General features: G+C 42.9%; 1 protein-coding gene and 1 long non-coding RNA gene across 10 annotated transcripts in view; one reads left to right on the forward strand and one right to left on the reverse strand.

The window, feature by feature from the left end:
• LOC135114151 (uncharacterized) overlaps positions 1-3435 on the reverse strand; it is an 81536-nt gene extending 78101 nt beyond the window's left edge. For 5 of the 6 annotated variants that reach the window (XR_010275275.1, XR_010275273.1, XR_010275274.1 and 2 more), the window contains exons 1-2: positions 2619-3435; positions 2380-2509 (exon numbers count right to left, since the gene is read on the reverse strand). This is a non-coding gene — a long non-coding RNA (uncharacterized LOC135114151). The remainder of the gene's footprint in view (positions 1-2379; positions 2510-2618) is intronic. The other variant, XR_010275272.1, reaches the window with a different exon arrangement.
• Positions 1-18999, forward strand: part of LOC135114146 (collagen alpha-1(V) chain-like) — a 48077-nt gene that overhangs the window by 23258 nt on the left and 5820 nt on the right. For all 4 annotated transcript variants that reach the window (XM_064029884.1, XM_064029886.1, XM_064029885.1 and 1 more), the window contains exons 2-23: positions 5640-5807; positions 6224-6431; positions 6809-6971; positions 7366-7578; positions 7767-7937; positions 8282-8467; positions 12452-12587; positions 12686-12810; positions 13021-13218; positions 13375-13491; positions 13612-13800; positions 13891-14097; positions 14210-14416; positions 14518-14769; positions 15533-15694; positions 16145-16199; positions 16308-16414; positions 16575-16952; positions 17240-17509; positions 17705-17866; positions 18013-18228; positions 18363-18592. In XM_064029884.1, the coding sequence (XP_063885954.1) occupies positions 5640-5807; positions 6224-6431; positions 6809-6971; positions 7366-7578; positions 7767-7937; positions 8282-8467; positions 12452-12587; positions 12686-12810; positions 13021-13218; positions 13375-13491; positions 13612-13800; positions 13891-14097; positions 14210-14416; positions 14518-14769; positions 15533-15694; positions 16145-16199; positions 16308-16414; positions 16575-16952; positions 17240-17509; positions 17705-17866; positions 18013-18228; positions 18363-18592 (4120 nt within the window). The remainder of the gene's footprint in view (positions 1-5639; positions 5808-6223; positions 6432-6808; positions 6972-7365; positions 7579-7766; positions 7938-8281; positions 8468-12451; positions 12588-12685; positions 12811-13020; positions 13219-13374; positions 13492-13611; positions 13801-13890; positions 14098-14209; positions 14417-14517; positions 14770-15532; positions 15695-16144; positions 16200-16307; positions 16415-16574; positions 16953-17239; positions 17510-17704; positions 17867-18012; positions 18229-18362; positions 18593-18999) is intronic.

Consider the following 18999-nt stretch of genomic DNA (forward strand, 5'->3'; position numbering starts at 1 on the left):
TATGTGCGGCCCTTCAAAAAATGGTGCAGATGTGGGATTAAAGCGTTTAAACCCGGCTCATGTTACCTACTTGAGAAGAGCGACGACTCTGAGATTACACTTGTATTGTGATAATCATACATCATGTGGGGTTAATAAATAAAGCAGAAATTGAGTGTTGCATTGTAGCAAAGTCTCCGGTGCTAAAGGCGACAATGACGACTCGATAGTTATAATGGATAGGCAGCATTTTCAGAATCATACATGAGGTTGTTGAGTTGTATGAAAGTTCCCGGTGTTGAAAGTGACTCAGCCAGGCCAGCAGAGACGCGAGTGCTGTATGTGTGGCAGCAGCAGCATAAAGTTTGTGCAGTGCTTAATTATGAGTTCATATTCTTGCAGATCGGACAATAATAATCACCTTATTGCAAGTAGTTTAGATGACCTTGACTGTTCCTCTTTAAGGCAACTCGTGGTCTGTTATATGTATAAGAGAAAGGAGAAAAATTAGGCAGTCACGAAATATATCACGTGTAGCTCCTTATCACTAGACATTTCCTCACTTGAATATACAAAGCTTTTCCATAATCACCTACAACTTTTCAGGTACCTATTTTCTACTACGGTCTCTCAAGGGGTTGAGGCGGGCGAGGCGTCACGCGATATTCAGCATCATATTTATTATTTTGTACAATTTTATTTTATTAATATATCTGCAACTGCTTTTACAACGAGTTTATCTGTATCCTGGGCACCTCTACACAAGCAAATACTAGAAGAAGTATATATTTCCTAGTACAGGGTTCTGTAGCTTGGGGAAGACAAAAATAATCACCTATTCTCTTCTTTTCCCAGTGTGTCCAAACAGACAATTCTTTTTCATTGCTCTGAATGGTAACAACGGATGGCTGACTACAGTAGTGAAAGAGTTTTACCAACCTGTGAAATGTGTGAGATATAAAAGAGAAGAAAAACTGAAGAGTTACGAAATATTTAACGTGTAGCTTCTTATCACTAGACATTTCTTTCCTTTATTCTCGATTTTATCTACATAGTCTTTCGTATCAGCGAGAACATGATATCGCAACAGTTGATAAGCGAGTCGCAAACGAAGTGATCTTGCTGCAGCTGCTTGACACTCTGCACCGCGCTTCTAGCAAAACTCGACCTCGGTGTGAAGAACCAGTGGGTGTTTGCTGAAGGATGCGGCTTTTCTTTCTTATCAAGGGTTATGTTCTACCAAAAAAGCGTTGTTTAATAATGGGTTAGACAGCATTCAGAACATTTATTCTTGCGCCATTTTCCGGTAGCGTCGTGAGATCTTTAGCTGATATGTGAAAGTTCTGCAGGAATATATTTTTCGAGCGTAAAATTTATGCAGAAATACGAAGCCAAACTTTCCAGCAATTTCGCTAATCGTTTTGATGACTGGAATCCAAGTATACATTAACCGGTCATTACCACTCCTGCAGGATCGTTTCAGTCCCTCTGTTCTCACACGCGTGGTCTTCTACACTGTGTTCAAGTTCGCATCAGGTGAAGATTAGCCACCCCAGCTAGACTTAGGATGAGTTATGTCAGGTTATCTGTCTGTCCCTTCGTCTGTCTACCTCTTTCTATCTGTGTGTCCTGTCTGTCTGTCTGTCTATATCTGTCTAACTCTACCTATTAATCTGTTTATATCTATATCAGTCAATATAGTTACGTGTATATCAATCTTTTTACATTTTTTAACTTTGTCTATCTACATTTTTACATCTATCTGTGTTTATATATATCTAATTCTTTATATCTCTATCTATCAATCACTATCTATCTATCTTGCTAGCTAACTAACTACCCATCTATCTATCTATCTATCATCCATACCTGTCTACCTACCTATTTTTCTATTTATATCTAAATCTCTATTTATTCATCCATATTCCAATAACCTAAGATGACCCACGTCAATTGCACCTCCAGTACGTACGTAGGTCATCATGTTCCATAGTTGACAAAATGCCCTCGTTACAGACCAATAGCCTTCTGTTTATCTCATCATGTCATTCTTTAGTTCAGCGGATGGCCTCGTTACAAACCACTACTCTTCTGTTATCTGTTCTTCTAGTATAATTTTACATATTCATATCAAACGTGTTCAAAGAGCGTCCTTGTGTGAAGCCTCCCCGCCTCGTGCAAGTGGTCTTCTTTCAATATTTAGATGACTTTGTTAAATGTCACTCTTTCAGCTAAACCGCAATCCCTATTTATAAATAAACCACAACGTACAAAACCATAGTCTGTCTTTTTAACTAAGCTACAAAGTACACGTCTCGCAGTCTTGGTCTTTACAAACTAATTACAGAAAAGAGGAACACCACGAAAAAAAAAAAAAACAGTAAAGATATGAACACTCACCAGCCGCCAAGTCAAGTAGCGTCCACTACAACACTTGAAATCTGAAAGCCTCTTAGGGATCGGCTGATGCTTGTTGACATGGCGAGATTTGTCAAGCAGGGCGTGAAATTTCTACTTTTTAAAACCAAACCTGAAAGAAAACAAGCATTATTTCATAAATTCAGTTATTAAAGAAACAAACGGTACACACTGAACACATTACAACCAGACAGGACGTGCAAATAATTGAGAAAACAAACATTTTGCACTTTGGTAGATTGCGGGTTGTGTAGGTGGTGATGGTGGTGGTGGCGGGTAACTTGATATGTTTGTGTCTGTCTAGCCACCCGGGACCAGCTGCTTCATGACGCCTCGAGTCATCTCACGAGGCTCCTCACGAGGCGAGGCCCCGCACCACTTAAGACGAGTCCTCCAGCACCTCCACCCACGGCGAGGCGACGAATGAATGAAGCCGGTGATTTCAGGGACCGGCATCACCATTACTCACAATATGTCCTTGTTGACAATTTATTTTCGTGTCTTTCGTGTATTTATCTTTATCTTTTCACTTTCTTGTCTTCTCTCTCTCTTTCTCTTTTTCTTGTACCCCTTTTCATCGTCATCTATTTCGTGTCTTACGTTTATTTATCTTTCTTTCATTTCGCTTTCTCGCCTTGTCTCTCTTTCTCTTTTTCTTTGCTCCTTTTGGTCATCTTTTTTATTTACTTTTCAACTTGCACTTTTCTTTTAATTCATTCTTTATCTTTTATCTCTCTCTTTCTTATACTTCTTCATTCTCTTTTATCTATTAATGTTTCCCTCTGTTTACTTTTAACACATCTTTCTTTAATTTTACTTTACAGCTTCTTTTTTCAATCTAGTATTATTCTTTTCTCCTTTTCCTCTTCTCTTAAAGCAATGAGAAATTAACGAACAGCAGAAATATGGGCAGTCGTTGTCCAGAGAGAGAGAGGACGTCGCCTCATCATCATCTCGATCGGGAAACGAGCTGAAAAACAAAGAAACACACGTCTCTATTTCAAAACACACTCATCTAACTCGCTGGCTTCTCTAAACACACGGATTTTGCACACACACACACTCACACACACACACACACACACACACCACCTTACCCACCAGCCACACACTGCTTACAAAGAAGTGGTGGAAAGAATAGCCAAAAGAGTGACTATCCTGCCTTTACTTTGCCAACCAAAACTTCCCTTTGCAGTTTACGATGATTAGATCTAAATATGGAACTTTGGGACATCGAGTTTCGTCATTAACTTCTTCGTGGTTCTGATGTGCGGTGGCCAAGGGTTATCTGCTGGTGATACTAGGAGTCATTAGTTGATTCTAAGTTGCCGGTAGCGTTAACGTTTCAGATGTTCTCCCTCACTGGTGTTTTTCCACTGTGATGTTTAAGTGTTTGTTATTTTCGTGGCACAGGAATTAGAGAGCACGGTGAAAGGGCTATGGTATGCAGTGCGTGTGTGTGTGTGTGTGTGTGTGTGTGTGTGTGTCCGAGAAGCAACTGCCCATTTAAAATATCAAGTTATTTCTGCACATTCTTAACACCAATATCATCTTATTACACACACACACACACACACGCCACAGAGACCCAAGTATGAATCAAGACACAAGAAAAAGAAAAAGAAGAAAAAAAAAATGTGATAAATTTTCTCTTTTAAGGTTACAAAACTATTTAAGAGAATAGGAAACTTTTCACCACAAAACTATTTAAGAGAATAGGAAAACAATAATAAGTGGAAATGTTATTAAAAAGCTATAGGGTTTCAGAATAAGGGTTCCTTAAGATACAGTCGCAGGATCACGGGGACTGGGAAATTTCTAAAGAATTGTATTTATGAGGAAACAGTAATCAGTGAAAGTATCAATGAGAAACCAAAGCGTTTCAGAATACGGGTTCGTTGAGATACTAGACAAGAGGGTCACGAGCACTGGTCAAACTTGTCAGACAGACAGCACATGCCTTCAAGTTTAATTCACCGCACTTATGGTATCGCGATAACCAGTGAACGCACTCTACTCATACACTTACGTTAATTATCACTACTTAATTGTATGGACGGGATAGCAACTCACACCGCAACTCAAGGTCACTGTGCTGTGTTCATTCCATGCGCGAGATAAATGAGTGACACGCTGGTTGTTTAAGATTGTCCTTGTATGCATGGACCTTTTGCCTAGTAACGGCCCAGTACAGTGAAGGCTTGACATACAGAGACGACATTCACGCATGTCATACAAACAGTGCCTCAGCTAACATATCATTCATCAGGAGACACGCAGCATCTAAACAAAAGTAACTTCAGTAAGGCGGGGGACAAACATGCCGGTCGAGTGGCGGCTGAAGAACAGACACAGGACTGACCCTCGCACTCATTACACTGAAGGGTGGCAGCTCCATTTTCAACATATTATCCAATACATGCACTTTCCCCAGTCGTATGAGTCGCCTTCTCGCAATATCACGCCAGTCAACGCTACATAAATAATGCAAATACCCTCTATAGTCTTAAACTCTTCAAAAAAAATCTTTTCTCTCTTTTTTTATAGAATCAAACTTTCTTACAGGCGGATTAGGTACAAAATTTGAATACCCTTTGGTTGAAGCTTACTGGTCCTTAATATTATTACGATTTGGAACATCACTGGCAGAATTTTTTTTTCATTAATTAATCTATCTTTTATTTTCGTACTTTTTCGTGTTGTCATTTCCTTGCAATAGAGGAACCTTACAATGTTTTAATAAAAGATAAAATGAAACGAGGGTCACGCTCCGGCACGCCAGGAATGCACGTTAGGGCAGGCTGAGAGGGGGGGAGGAGAGGCGACTAATAAGGATAAGGAACGGGTGTATTTTACCGCCATCTGATATACTGGAAGGTGACTCACTGCCACTGTGTGTAAGTTTGTGTTGAAGGAAGGCAGACTGTTAACCCTTTCACGACTGGTCAATCTTATAATCACCTACAATTTTTAAATATTTTTGTACTATAGTGTCTTAGATCCGAACATTTGTAGCTTAGCAAAAAATGAAATTAACATTACATTCCTTTTTTCATGCAAACAATTTATAAGAGAGGTCTAAACAGTAACAAAAGACTACCATAGTAATAAAACGATCGTCTTTTGTTAACATTTAGATATCTGTAATAAAAATTATGTACAAGGCTAAGGCAATAAAACATAGTATGAGCAGTGACTAATGGGTGACGAGGATACTGAGCATGTATAATTCTCTCCACCAGCGGGAGGCAGCCTGCTGGAGGCGGTGGACGTGGCCTCGAAGCCCCTCGGAGTGGTGGAGACGCGTGGCATGTGTGATGAACGACCCGGTGCGGCCCAAGTTCCAGACAAGGCTTACAAGATCATGAAGCAGGCTGTGCTCACCGTCCCCACCGCCAATCTCTTCCCAGGTTAGTGCTTACTTGCTTCTTTATGTATGTATAATTGTATCTCTGTTTTATGTGACTGTAACCATTCCTAGGCCAGCCTTTAAATTTTCTTATTCCTTTAACAAAATTTGCAAGGAATAATAGTTTTCTGAGTGTCTTTGATGGGTCATTGAGAGACTATTTTTTTAGATATTTTGGGCCACTAAATTAGAAGAGAAGGTGCACAAGGAGGCATCATACTTGTTGTCACCATTAATTAACTCCCTTCACCTGGAGAACCAATTACCCGCACATCACTGCGATGCTTTCACCGCCACGCCTTCGTCTTTGTGGCCCGCACTCCCTCATTATCTTTCGACCGATTGCAATCAACACCTCCTTTTTCCTCCCTCCATCCGTCCTTCCTTTAACCCAATTCCTCCGTATATCCACAACAGGCCAGTTTCCCGAGGACTTTAGCGTCATGGTCACCCTGAGGCCGGATCAAGGCTCGAGTTCGGTCTTATTCGGCCTCTACTCGGAAGCGGGAGAGGACCAACTCTTGGTGGAGGTCGGGGACACGGTGCGGTTTTTCTATCAAGACCAAGATGGTATTCCAGCCGAAAACCACACCCTGGAATTCGGTGCAGCGATTAACGACGGGAAGTGAGTAGCGGCGGGGTTGTATTGAGTGTCCGAGCGTCTCTTAGATTTTGCATGTGCGGCTGTTTGTGCTTGATGGTGTGGTGGTGAGCAGGGTCCTGGTGATGCTGAGAGGATGAGCGGATGAGTGGATGAGTGGAGGGACCTGTGAAGTGCGTGTGATGGTTGTGGCCAGGGATGACGGGAGAAGCGGTGATAATAGTGATGACGATAATGATGATAATGATGATGATGGTAATGACGATGTGTGTGTGTGTGTGTGTGTGTGTGTGTGTGTGTGTGTGTGTGTGTGTCTTACCTTCCTCCTCTCTCCCTTGCTTCCTCATCCAGTAATACCTCGCTCACTCAATCTGTCACTCACCTCCCCTTGTCTCTTTTAGGTGGCACAGGCTGGGTTTGAGCGTGAAGGGGAACAGCGTCACCCTCCTCGTTGATTGTAAGACCACCACAAATCAGCTCCTTCCCAGAGACTCGCCCTCGTACATCTCCAACGCTGGAATCATCCTTATCGGCCAACAACTTCTCGAGGACAAGTACTTCGCTGTGAGTCAGGGATTTATTCATGTCTTTTTTCTATCGGTAACTTGTTTTCCGGGATTGACAACCACCTCTGCACGAAATTACTTTCAGCGTTTCAAATAAGTGTGACCTCTTCCTTCCTTCCTCCTCATTTAGGTTTGATTTATGGATAATATGTACGTTTTCTCTCTCGTTTTTCTAGTTTGATAGCCCCGTTAGGGTTCTAGACAAGGAATAATATTACTTTCCACCACCAAGTATTTACTCTCGCTTCCTTCCTCTCCTCAAAAGGTTGGTTCTGATTGGTAATAAAGATTTCGTATGTTTCTTGTTTTCCTTGTTTTGACAATCATCTCTAGGTTATCAAGAATAACTTTGCTTTCTGCTTCCCAATTAATTGTTGTCTTTCTTCCCTCAGGGTGACATCCAACAGCTGGACTTGGTCTCTGGTCCCGAGGCAGCGTACGACCACTGCAAAACCTTCATGCCTGACTGTGACCAAGAGCTGCCAGACCCCAGCGTACTGACCACCACGCATCTCGAGTACGTGGGCGGCAGCGATGACGAGACGGTATACTCGGGACTGAACTTTGACAATTACACGACGGATGATCAAAATTTCACCTCCACCGTGAGTGTCAAGGCCCTGAGATGCCACCCCAAGATGTGGTGGGGGTAGGGAATGAAGGTGTAATCAATGCTGAATTTGACAATATCTTGTTACGCTACTTTGAACGGGCAGACTGCAAATGAAAGGCTGGCTTTGATACTAATTATGAAATCTTATCAAACAATCTGATTTTAGAATTTCAACTACAGGATTACGATGCTGCCACCGTGTCTCAGTACCTCCCGCAAGGCGTTTTGAGAGGCTACCCTGGACCACCGGGACCACCAGGACCACCAGGCTTAAAGGGAGATCCTGGCAGGGAAGGTATTCCTGGCACCGACGGTATTCAAGGTCCTCCAGGTCACGTCTTCATGATTCCAGTAAGTGAAAATGAGCTTGGTGTTGGGCTTCTGACACATTCATGAAGACGGGGCCTCGTTCCAGGTCTCAAACCCTACAAAGCTTTGTGAAAGATTATTGCAATTTGTATAACTCTTTCTTTCACATTTTTGAAAAGAATCCCTCAGGAGAAACTTAAGTAATGTCATGTGATTCCATTTTACTTTTAATTATCTTCTACAATTAGCTTTTAATTATCTTTTTACATGATAAGTACATAATTTACAGTTTTTTGTTTTCAATCCAAGTTCATTTATACAAGTAAGAAGGAAAAATACATGGAAAAAATATTGCCTATTGACCTGAAATCATCCTTTCTCCTCAGCTTAACTTGCAAGGCAACGAAAAAGGACCTGATCAGATGCTGGAACAGTTTCAACAACAGCTGTCTCAGCACATGATGGCCATGCAAGGAGGCCCCGGCCCGAGGGGTCTCACTGGCCTCCCGGGGCCTGAGGGACCTAACGGAGAAACTGGTCTCAAGGGTGAACCCGGAGACATGGGAGCTTCGGTAAGTGGCGAGACAGTGATTAAGAGATTGCGTGTGTATGAATGATTAAGTGCTGTTTGTGAAGTCGTTGTGGCGACGCTGTTTCTCTCATATTTGTATAGGGCAAGACATTTCTTGTTTTGCCTGTAATGGGACAATGAACACTGAAGGTAAAGACCAGTACTTACAGTAATGAGACGAGGGAAGAGATACGGTGTTACTCGTACATTATAACCATCCTTTCACTGCAAGAATGGTTGAATAAGGATTCATTGTGCCGACACAAAACTCAGACTAATATTTCAGTCATGGCCAGGGGACCACAAATGTCCCCAGGTCGGGCTGTTCTTCTGGTATCAACCCTAAGTGTCTTGACACCGCCCCTAAACTTTCTCTTCATTAACTTCTGCAACATTCGCGGTCCTAGACCTAATTTTCAATCTGTAGAACACCACCTCTCCTTCACTAAACCTCATCTTCTTTTTCCTCACTGAAACACAGGTGTCTAAGGCAACTGACAGTAGCCCCTTTTCTGTTCCCTCCTATTTTCTCTATCCTTATTTTCAGTCCAAAGCTGGATGTTGCGTTTATGTGCGCAACGACTTAACCTGCTCTCGTGCCCACGCTCTTGAATATTTAGAGTTTTCCGCCATCTGGCTACGACTACATAATCACTTTCAAACTAAATTTATCTGTGCTGTATACCTCTTACATAACTCCTCTGATTATAAGAAATTCTTTGACTACTTAACTTCCAAAGTGGAACACATTCTGACTCCCTTCCCTTTTGCGGAGATCTCCATTCTTGGAGACTTCAATGTTCACCACCAGCTTTGGTTTTCCTTTCCCTTCACTGACCATCCTGGTGAACTAGCCTTCAACTTTGCTATCCTCCACTACCTAAAGCAATTGGTGCAACATCCTACTCGTATTCCTGACCGTCTTGGAGATACGCCCAACATTCTTGATCTTTTCCTAATCTCTAATCCTTCTGCTTATGCTGTTACCCTCTCTTCTCCGTTGGGTTCCTCCGATCACAATCTCATATCTGTATCTTGTGCTATCGCTCCAATCCCTTCTCAGGATTCCCCTAAGCGGAGGTGCCCATGATAGAGAGGTGGTCCACAAAGGTACTTGAGCCTTCCATCACCAGGATCTCACGCGCTTTATATTTCTGCCCGGAACCATGCCAAGTCTGTTCTCCAACTAGCCAAAAACTCCTTCATTAATAGAAAGTGTCAAAATCTTTCAAGATCTAACTCCCCTCGTGACTTATGGCTTCTAGCCAAAAAACATCTCCAATAACTGCTTCTTCTTCTTTCCCTCCTTTATTTCTACCAGATGGTACTACTGCTATCAAATCTATCTCTAAAGCTGAACTCTTCGCTCAAACCTTTGCTAAAAAACTCTACCTTGGACGATTCAGGCCTTATTCCTCCATTTCCTCCACCTCCTGACTATTTCATGCTACCTATTAAAATTCTTCGTGATGATGTTTTCAATGTCCTCGCTGGCCCAAACCCTCGGAAGGCTTATGGACCTGATGGGGTCCCTCCTATTGTTCTCCGAAACTGCGCCTCCGTGCTTACACCTTGTCTAGTCAAACTCTTTCATCTCTGTCTGTAAACATCTACCTTTCCTTCTTGCTGGAAGTTTGCCTACATTCAGCCTATTCCTAAAAAGGGTGACCGTTCTAATCTCTCAGACCACCACCCTATTGTTTAATTTTCTGCCTATCTAAAGTTTTTGAATCTATACTCAAGAAGAAGGTTCTTAAATATTTGTCACTTCACAACCTTCTATCTGATCGCCAGTATGGGTTCCGTGAAGGCCGCTCTACTGGCTTTCCTTACTGAATCTTGGTCATCCTCTTTTAGAGATTTTGGTGAAACTTTTGCTGTTGCCTTAGACATATCAAAAGCTTTTGATAGAGTCTGGCTCAAAGATTTGATTTCCAAACTACCCTCCTATGGCTTCTATCCTTCTCTCTGTAAATTTATCTCAAGTTTCCTTTCTGGCCGTTCTATTGCTGCTGTGGTAGAAGGTCATTGTTCTTCTCCTAAATCTATTAACAGTGGTGTTCCTCAGGGTTCTTTCCTGTCACTCATTCTCTTCCTATCATTCATCAATGATCTTCTAAACCAAACTTCTTGTCTTATCCACTCCTACGCTGATGATACCACACTGCACTTTTCCACGTCTTTTTATAGACGTCCAGCCCTTCAGGAAACAGTTCATGGAGGGAAGCCACAGAACGCCTGACTTCTGATCTCTCTAAAATTGGGGCAGAGCAAACTTGGTATTGTTCAATCCCTTGAAAGCTCAATTCTTCCATCTATCAACTCGACACAACCTTCCGGACAACTATCCCCTCTTCTTCAATGACACTCAACTGTCCCCCTCTTCTACATTGAACATCCTCGGTCTGTCCTTTTCTTCTAATCTAAACTGGAAACTTCACATCTCATCTCTAGCTAAAACAGCTATGAAGTAAGGTGTTCTGAGACGTGTCCGCCAGTTTTTCTCACTTCCCCAGCTGCTAACTCTGTACAAGGGAATTATCCGTCCATGTATGGTGTATGCTTCATATGTCTGGCAGGGTTCCACTCATACCGTTCTTTTAGACAGGTTGGAATCAAAAGCTTTCTCTCATCTTTCTCTCATCAACTCCCCTCCTCTAACTGACTGTCTTCAGCCTCTTTCTCATCGCCGCAATGTTGCATCTCTAGCTATCTTTACCGCTATTTTCATGCTAACTGCTCTTCTGATCTTGCTAACTGCATGTCGACCCCTCCTTCCGCGGCCTTGCTGGATAAGACTTTCTTCTTTCTCTCATCCCTATTCTGTCCACCTCTCTAATGCAAGAGTTAACTGCTCTAGAGCTGCTTCTAGGCATGCTTCTGTATTTCCACCTTCCTATGACTTAAATTCCTTCAAGAGGGAGGTTTCAAGACCCTTATCCTTCAATTTTTGACTATAGCTTCGGACCTTATTCGGGAACCGGCATCTCAGTGGACTTTTTTCTTTTTTTTATTGGATTTTTGTTGCCCTTGGACGGTGTCCCTCCTACATAAAAAAACAAACAAACAGTGTTTGAATTGAGCTCTGAGGGATTCATGACTATCATAAGTTAATTGACAAATTGATTAATTGTGAGCGTAATGTGTTATGTTGTGCACAAAACGGAATTTGATATCATTTATACGAGTAGAAGATGGCATAGTATAAATTTTATTTATATCATCGTACGAAAAGAATCTCTTACTTTATTGGAACGTTCTTAAAACAATGTTGATTGCATACTCAGGCTTGACTTACAGAGATAAAACCATGTAAAACAAAATGCTACTTATATACTTACGATTCGAGATATAACACAGGGTAGCTATACGCATAATTACTATCTCGATTCCGCAGCGTATCTGATGCCTTCTCTAACACATTATATATATATATATATATATATATATATATATATATATATATATATATATATATATATATATATATATATATATATATATATATATATATATATATATATATATATATATATATATATATATATATATATATATATATATATATTTTTTTTTTAAATGAAAAGTATGACCATGCATTCACATCAATATACCTATTGATGTGAATGCACTGTAGTACCACTGGAAGACATTTCGTGCTACCCTCTGCCACACACCATCATTCCACTGTTACTTATAAAGGTCAGACAGCATGACATCTTGAAATTCAACAGACATTATAAATATTTGTGTTACGAAAAGTGTATCACAAATTTTAGGGGACAGTACAATTAAATAACTATATGGAGTGGATCAACTGGTGAAAACACTGCCATCTTAGAATAAAACAACATCAGCCAAAAATCCACGTTGGTGAAAATTTGTAAGTATGGAAATTACGTGAACGTGTTTGATCAGTGTTTGATCCTCAGAGACGTCTTCAACGCAAAAGGATATTTTGGGGACAATTTCTCTTCCTTGACAGGGTCCTAGAGGAATGCGGGGAATGATGGGGCCAACGGGACAGCGAGGACGCAGAGGAAGACCTGGCAGGGACGGGGAGCGGGGCCTCTCAGGCATTCCTGGCCCGAAGGGTGACTTTGGACGAAGAGGGATGCCAGGTAATGTTTACGAGCCTGGACTTTCTATTTTCTGGAGAAATGCTCTAAAATAATCGTGTGCACCATTTATGTAACACTTCTGGCCTTCTTTGACTCAGGAATGCCCGGCGAAAAGGGACATCGAGGACCTTTAGGCATGCGTGGCGAGACAGGTTTGCCAGGACATGATGGCATGCCGGGGGAGCCTGGGGCACCTGGAGTGGTTGGCTTACCTGGGGAGATGGTGAGTACATGTCTTTATGACTACAGTGTTGCTCGGGCTTAGATGCTGCTACTTAACAGAAAAGTAATTGGATAATTGGAGGAACATTCCACAAATCTCACCTCGAAAACTTTTTTTTTCATTGAAAAAATTTCATCTCATAGATAAATGTAAATTCACAGCGTGCGTGATGGCAATTATTGCGATAACCTCAGATAGAAATGTTGACAGGGTCCACGAGGATTCATCGGCCCTAGAGGGTTTCCTGGGCTTCCTGGTCCCCCTGGCATCCCGGGCAGCGAGGGTGCTACAGGACCTAAAGGAAACGCAGGTTCTTCTGGTCAGCCGGGCCCTCATGGTCAACCTGGTCCAGGGGGACCAATAGGCCCCCCTGGACCACAAGGTCTGCTGGGTCCACCGGGTCCTGCGGTAAGTACACATATCTTCATGTATTTCTTACACTTGTATTTTGCAGAATATACATCTATATCTATATTTTCACGCAGTGTAGTATAAGAAAACATCACAGATTTGTGGCTTTACATGTTACACTACTTCATGTGACTATAAGAAATCTTTCTATAGGGTCCTCGAGGTAAACCAGGCCTTCCTGGTTTATCTGGTGCCGATGGTCTGCCAGGACACCCAGGAAACCCTGGAGGAGTTGGTCCCAAGGGACATAAAGGCCCTAGGGGTGTCCGGGTGAGTAAGTGATGTATGACTGAAGAAACGACTGCCTTCAGGCAAACGTTACTAAAATTTTCAAAATGAAAATATCAATAGTGATGAAATTTCAGGAAATTAATGTGTATTCTTCGACAGGGAAGTGTAGGGTTTTCTGGCCCACGTGGCGTGAAGGGTGACCAGGGCAACCGCGGCCTGCAAGGTGAAAAGGGTAACAAGGGAGAACGAGGACCCGATGGACCTAAAGGTGACTTAGGCATCAAAGGCGAACGAGGAAATATCGGATCTGAGGGGCAGATTGGGCTGGAAGGACCTGAAGGGCCCAAGGTGAGGGCAACAGATTTTACATACGGCAAATAAGCTTATGTCACTGAATCGGACAAATGATAAGTAAAACTTAACTTTTCCTTCTCCTAGGGCTTCGAGGGACCCCGAGGAGAGACTGGACCACCTGGACCTCATGGAGAAAAGGGCAAGCTCGGGGTTCCGGGATTCCCTGGATATCCGGGTCCTCCTGGAGACAAGGGAGACAAAGGATCACCAGGGCTCATTGGACGACCCGGAGACAAGGGAGAACGAGGCAACCCTGGCCTGATTGGGGAGCGGGGTGAGCAGGGTCCAAGGGTGAGTATGAGTATATCTTATCTCCAATCATTCACAAAATTGTCATATGAAATAACTATTACCATTTCACAGTATCTGTTCAACTTTTCTTATGAAATACGTATTTCTTTAGGGTTTCCGTGGGTCCCGTGGGCGCAGAGGTAAAACTGGGCTCTCAGGACCGAAAGGAGACACTGGCCAGCCGGGCCCTCCAGGTCCCAACGGTGCGCAAGGTGCTCAGGGTCCCGAGGGTCCTCCGGGCTTTGCAGGCTCTCCTGGACCTCCCGGAGTGAACGGGAAAGACGGCATTCAAGGCCCAGCAGGAGAACGAGGTCCACCGGTGAGATGTTACTGCTGCCATGCATTTGTCTGAGAACGGAAATACTGAGTCGTTACCAGGGCAGCTTGATGGTGACATTAACGCCTTTCATGTGTCCTCAGGGGGAACCAGGAAACCAAGGTGCTGATGGTCCTCCTGGAGTGGTGGGGCCAATGGGTCCAGCGGGAGAAGCCGGGCCACCGGGTGAATCGGGTCCTCCTGGTCCCCCTGGTGTCCCTGGCGAGGAGGGAAGACCAGGTGAAGCAGGAAAAGAGGGACCGCCTGGACCAATGGGTGCCCCCGGCAAGATTGGCCCCGTTGGACCCCCTGGTTTACCTGGCTTCCCAGGCGAGAGAGGTCTTCCTGGCATCCCAGTAAGTATTCATTATACATCCCAACCATCGAATATTTACAAAGATTTGAGCATCTGACCCGTTAATTGATTCGGTGGCGAAGCAACACATCTGTTGTTCCCTTTCGTCACCGCCGGTGCCTCTCGGAGTATCGTAGTCTTTCTTGATTGTTACCAATAGTAGGATATATATATATATATATATATATATATATATATATATATATATATATATATATATATATATATATATATATATATATATATATATATATATATATATATATATATATATATATATATATATATATATATATATATATATATATATATATATATATATATATATATATATATATATATATATATATATATATATATATATATATATATATATATATATATATATATATATATATATATATATATATATATATATATATATATATATATATGATGTGCTAATTATTGGTATCCCTGTAGAAGTGAACCTCACATACCATAAACAGCTTTCATGCCGTTATTTATGTAGTGCTGGTTTAGATTACGAAGTTCCTCTATATAATATCAATATAAAAAACAAGACTGACTTCCAACTATACCCGGGAAGTTACTGCTTTTAGCTTCATCTATAAATTCAAGCAATATTAGAATTCCTAAGGAGAGTCTGTTGATGAGGTATTTAAGCCTCAGCAGGACCAGGCAAATAGGACACAGGGATCTATATATTGTTTTCGTACCATAATGTATTGAGAGTTTTCACCATTGACTTTTATACTTTTTAGGGCTCTGCAGGGCTGAAGGGCGAGATGGGTCCTCCAGGACCAGCTGGTGCCCCAGGAGACAAAGGAGCCATGGGTTTGGCTGGTAATGCAGGACCTCAAGGACCCCCAGGAAAGGATGGTGCTCCAGGCCCCCGGGGATCTTCAGGCGCCAAAGGGGAGATGGTAAGTAGCAGGGCATTCCCACAAGTGAACAAGGACGTTACGACTACAACTTGATAGGTTCCATTAAAGCATGAATGGAAAAGTACAAGTGAATACTTTCTTTTCGCAATCAAATTTGTGCTACAAATATACTATATAATAAATACGGTTTTTCCTAAACATGATAATGATGATATAATAATAATAACAATAATATTAATAATGATGATAATAATAATAATAATAATAATAATAATAATAATAATAATAATAACAACAACAACAACAACAACAAAAATACTATTATTATTATTATTATTATTATTATTATTATTATTATTATTATTATTATTATTATTATTATTATTACTGTTATTATTATTATTATTATTATTATTATTATTATTATTATTATTATTATTATTATTATCACCACAATAAGAGTAACCATCAGCTCATCATCCCCCACAGGGAGACCAAGGCCCTCCGGGACCCACCGGACGGGATGGCCTTCCTGGTTCACGAGGTAAGTGATTTCCTTGTTTGGTTGTCAGTCTTACTCGATCCTGACATCTATTTCTAAGATCTATGGGTACGTGATCTGTGGCACGTGATATGTATGTTTTGTTTGCAGGGTTGCCTGGTCCCCCTGGCCCTGTGGGTGAGCCGGGAGAGGACGGTGATAAAGGCGAGGCTGGACCACCGGGCGAAAAAGGTTTCAAGGGTGGCAAGGGGATCCAGGTAAGTAATCTTAACTTTGACAATAACCTTTCCAATGAATCACTGTCTTATTTTAACATGAAATATTCACATCTTCACTTTATTATCCATCGAAATGCGTCTGAAAATCAGCAACACAATTCATCAGTTCTGGAAATTAATGGCACTGGTACTCCTTTAGGGCCCACCAGGTGCGCCAGGTCCCAGGGGTCTGCGAGGAGCGCCGGGAACTCCTGGTGCCCCTGGAGAACGTGGGGCTCCTGGATTAATGGGTCGCACCGGCAGAAAGGGGGAAGACGGCCCGCTTGGCGTGGCCGGCCCCGCAGGCCCACCAGGACTTCAAGGTTTGCCGGGAGTAGCTGGAATGAAGGGTGAGAAGGGTGACATAGGTCCTCGGGGTCGGCCTGGACAGATAGGTGCCACTGGAGAGACTGGCCAGACAGGGAGCAAGGGCGCCACTGGACTTCCAGGTCCTACTGGACCCGACGGCCAACAAGGCGAGAAAGGAGAACCTGGCCAGCAGGGACTACCCGGTTCGCCAGGAAAAGATGGAGAACACGTAGGTAGCCAAAGATGGAACCATGAAGGGACTCCATGGCGGACTAATATATTCGACGACAATTCTGGCGTCTGGTATGATGTTTTTAAACATACACATCAACAAGTACATGCTTTACGATCTCTTAGCAGCAAATAGGATAAAAATAAGTGTCACAATATAAACCACTTAATGTCATACGGCGCATAAGATATCGTCAGCCATTGTACTTCTCCTTTCTTTTTACAGAAACTGTTTGGATTTGAATTGGAAACTGACTTTAACCTACACATCCATCACTTTCACAGGGTAAGATGGGACCACTTGGTCCTAAAGGAGAAGAAGGAAAGCCAGGACCTCAGGGTTCTCCGGGGATTCGAGGTCGCGCTGGCCCACCAGGACCCAAAGGAAATGCTGGACCACCTGGTTTCCCGGGATCACAAGGCGAACCAGGCAAGCAAGGCCCGAAGGGACTTCCAGGAAGAGATGGTGAAGATGGCAAACAAGGAGAGACCGGTCCTCCCGGGGAACCTGGTCCAGCTGGACCCATGGGGATGCCTGGAGCTAATGGCAAGCCAGTGAGTTTGGCAGAGGCCTCTATGTATTACTACAATACTTTATTTTTGTATGCAGATATAGCATTTGTAGATGTCTGTAAGTATAGATTGTGTTGAAAAGTAACATTTTGTTGAGTTTCAAGCTGACATAATCATGAAGACAATTCATCATGAAACTGATGAAGCAGTGAACCTATCCTCTTTGTGGTGTCGCAGGGTCCCGAGGGTCCGGCAGGTGAGCAGGGAGCAACAGGCCTACCAGGGGAGAAAGGTGACCGAGGCCTCGTTGGTCCAGCTGGCCCTGTCGGCCCAACAGGATCACAAGGATTGCCTGGACCACAGGGACTATCTGGTCTCCGGGGTTCACCTGGTCCTGCTGTTAGTGTTCTTCCCTTGATGATTTGAGACACATGTGAAGCTTTCTTGATCATTTATTTGATGTTTTCACTTCCATTTGAGTAAATATTCAAGTTTTACAAAAGGTTTCCTCCTGGCTGGCAACTAACATGTTCTCACCACGACAGGGAGATGTAGGATCTCCCGGCAAGGAGGGCAAACCTGGCCTCCCCGGACTTCCTGGAAACAGTGGACAAAAAGGACAGAAGGGCAGGCGTGGTCGCAAAGGACCCAAGGGTCATCGAGGGGAAATGGGCTTAACTGGACCAAAAGGTGACATGGGTGAGAAAGGAGAACCAGGAATGAAAGGACCACAAGGACCCATTGGCGTGAAAGGAGAACCTGTACGAATACCTCTGTCTTCGTTTCTGGAACACACCTTAAAATACAGCTCCATAATGAATGCATAATGAATGAAATCGGTCATACTTTACAACAGGATAAAATAGTGAGACTATTCATTACTATTTTTTTCTAGGGTCCATTAGGAGCACCTGGTATGAAGGGCTCGGACGGTCCTCACGGTCTTCCCGGAATGGGAGGTCCTCCAGGTCCCAAGGGTGTTCCAGGATCTTCAGGGCCGAAGGGAGAAACCGGTCCAATAGGTCCTCCCGGGCCACCTGGACCTCCAGGGGAGCTGCCACTGCTGCCTCCTGACATGCTCTTCCAGCGTGACGCTCCCTCGGAGCGATTTAAGCGGGAGGCCGGGTAAGTCAGTAAGCCTATTCATCTCCTTGAAGGCAGTACAGAACTCACAGAAAATTGTTACACAGCTGCAGCGCTGCTGGACTCTGAAAGGTGGAGAGGTTTTAGTCAGACTTCCGAGTATGATAAATTTTGTCGGGGAGACTTATTAGGCAGCAAAGGACTCATCTACCTACATAGGTGATTAATATTTTTCATTCACTAATGAAAACGGATTCCATGAGCCACTGAGATGCACCATCTTTCCTAATATTATGCAATGAACAAAGCAGAAGGTAAGAACTCAATTTTCATGTACGTAGCATATTGAGGACACACAGATGACAGCCGCGCCAGCCCCAGCTAATATGTCTGTCATGACGAGACATGGACGCTGCGAGACTCGACGCCAGATCTGACCACAGGGTTTT

The sequence above is a fragment of the Scylla paramamosain genome, chromosome 27, assembly GCF_035594125.1.
Source record: "Scylla paramamosain isolate STU-SP2022 chromosome 27, ASM3559412v1, whole genome shotgun sequence".
Classification (NCBI taxonomy): Eukaryota; Metazoa; Arthropoda; class Malacostraca; order Decapoda; family Portunidae; genus Scylla; species Scylla paramamosain.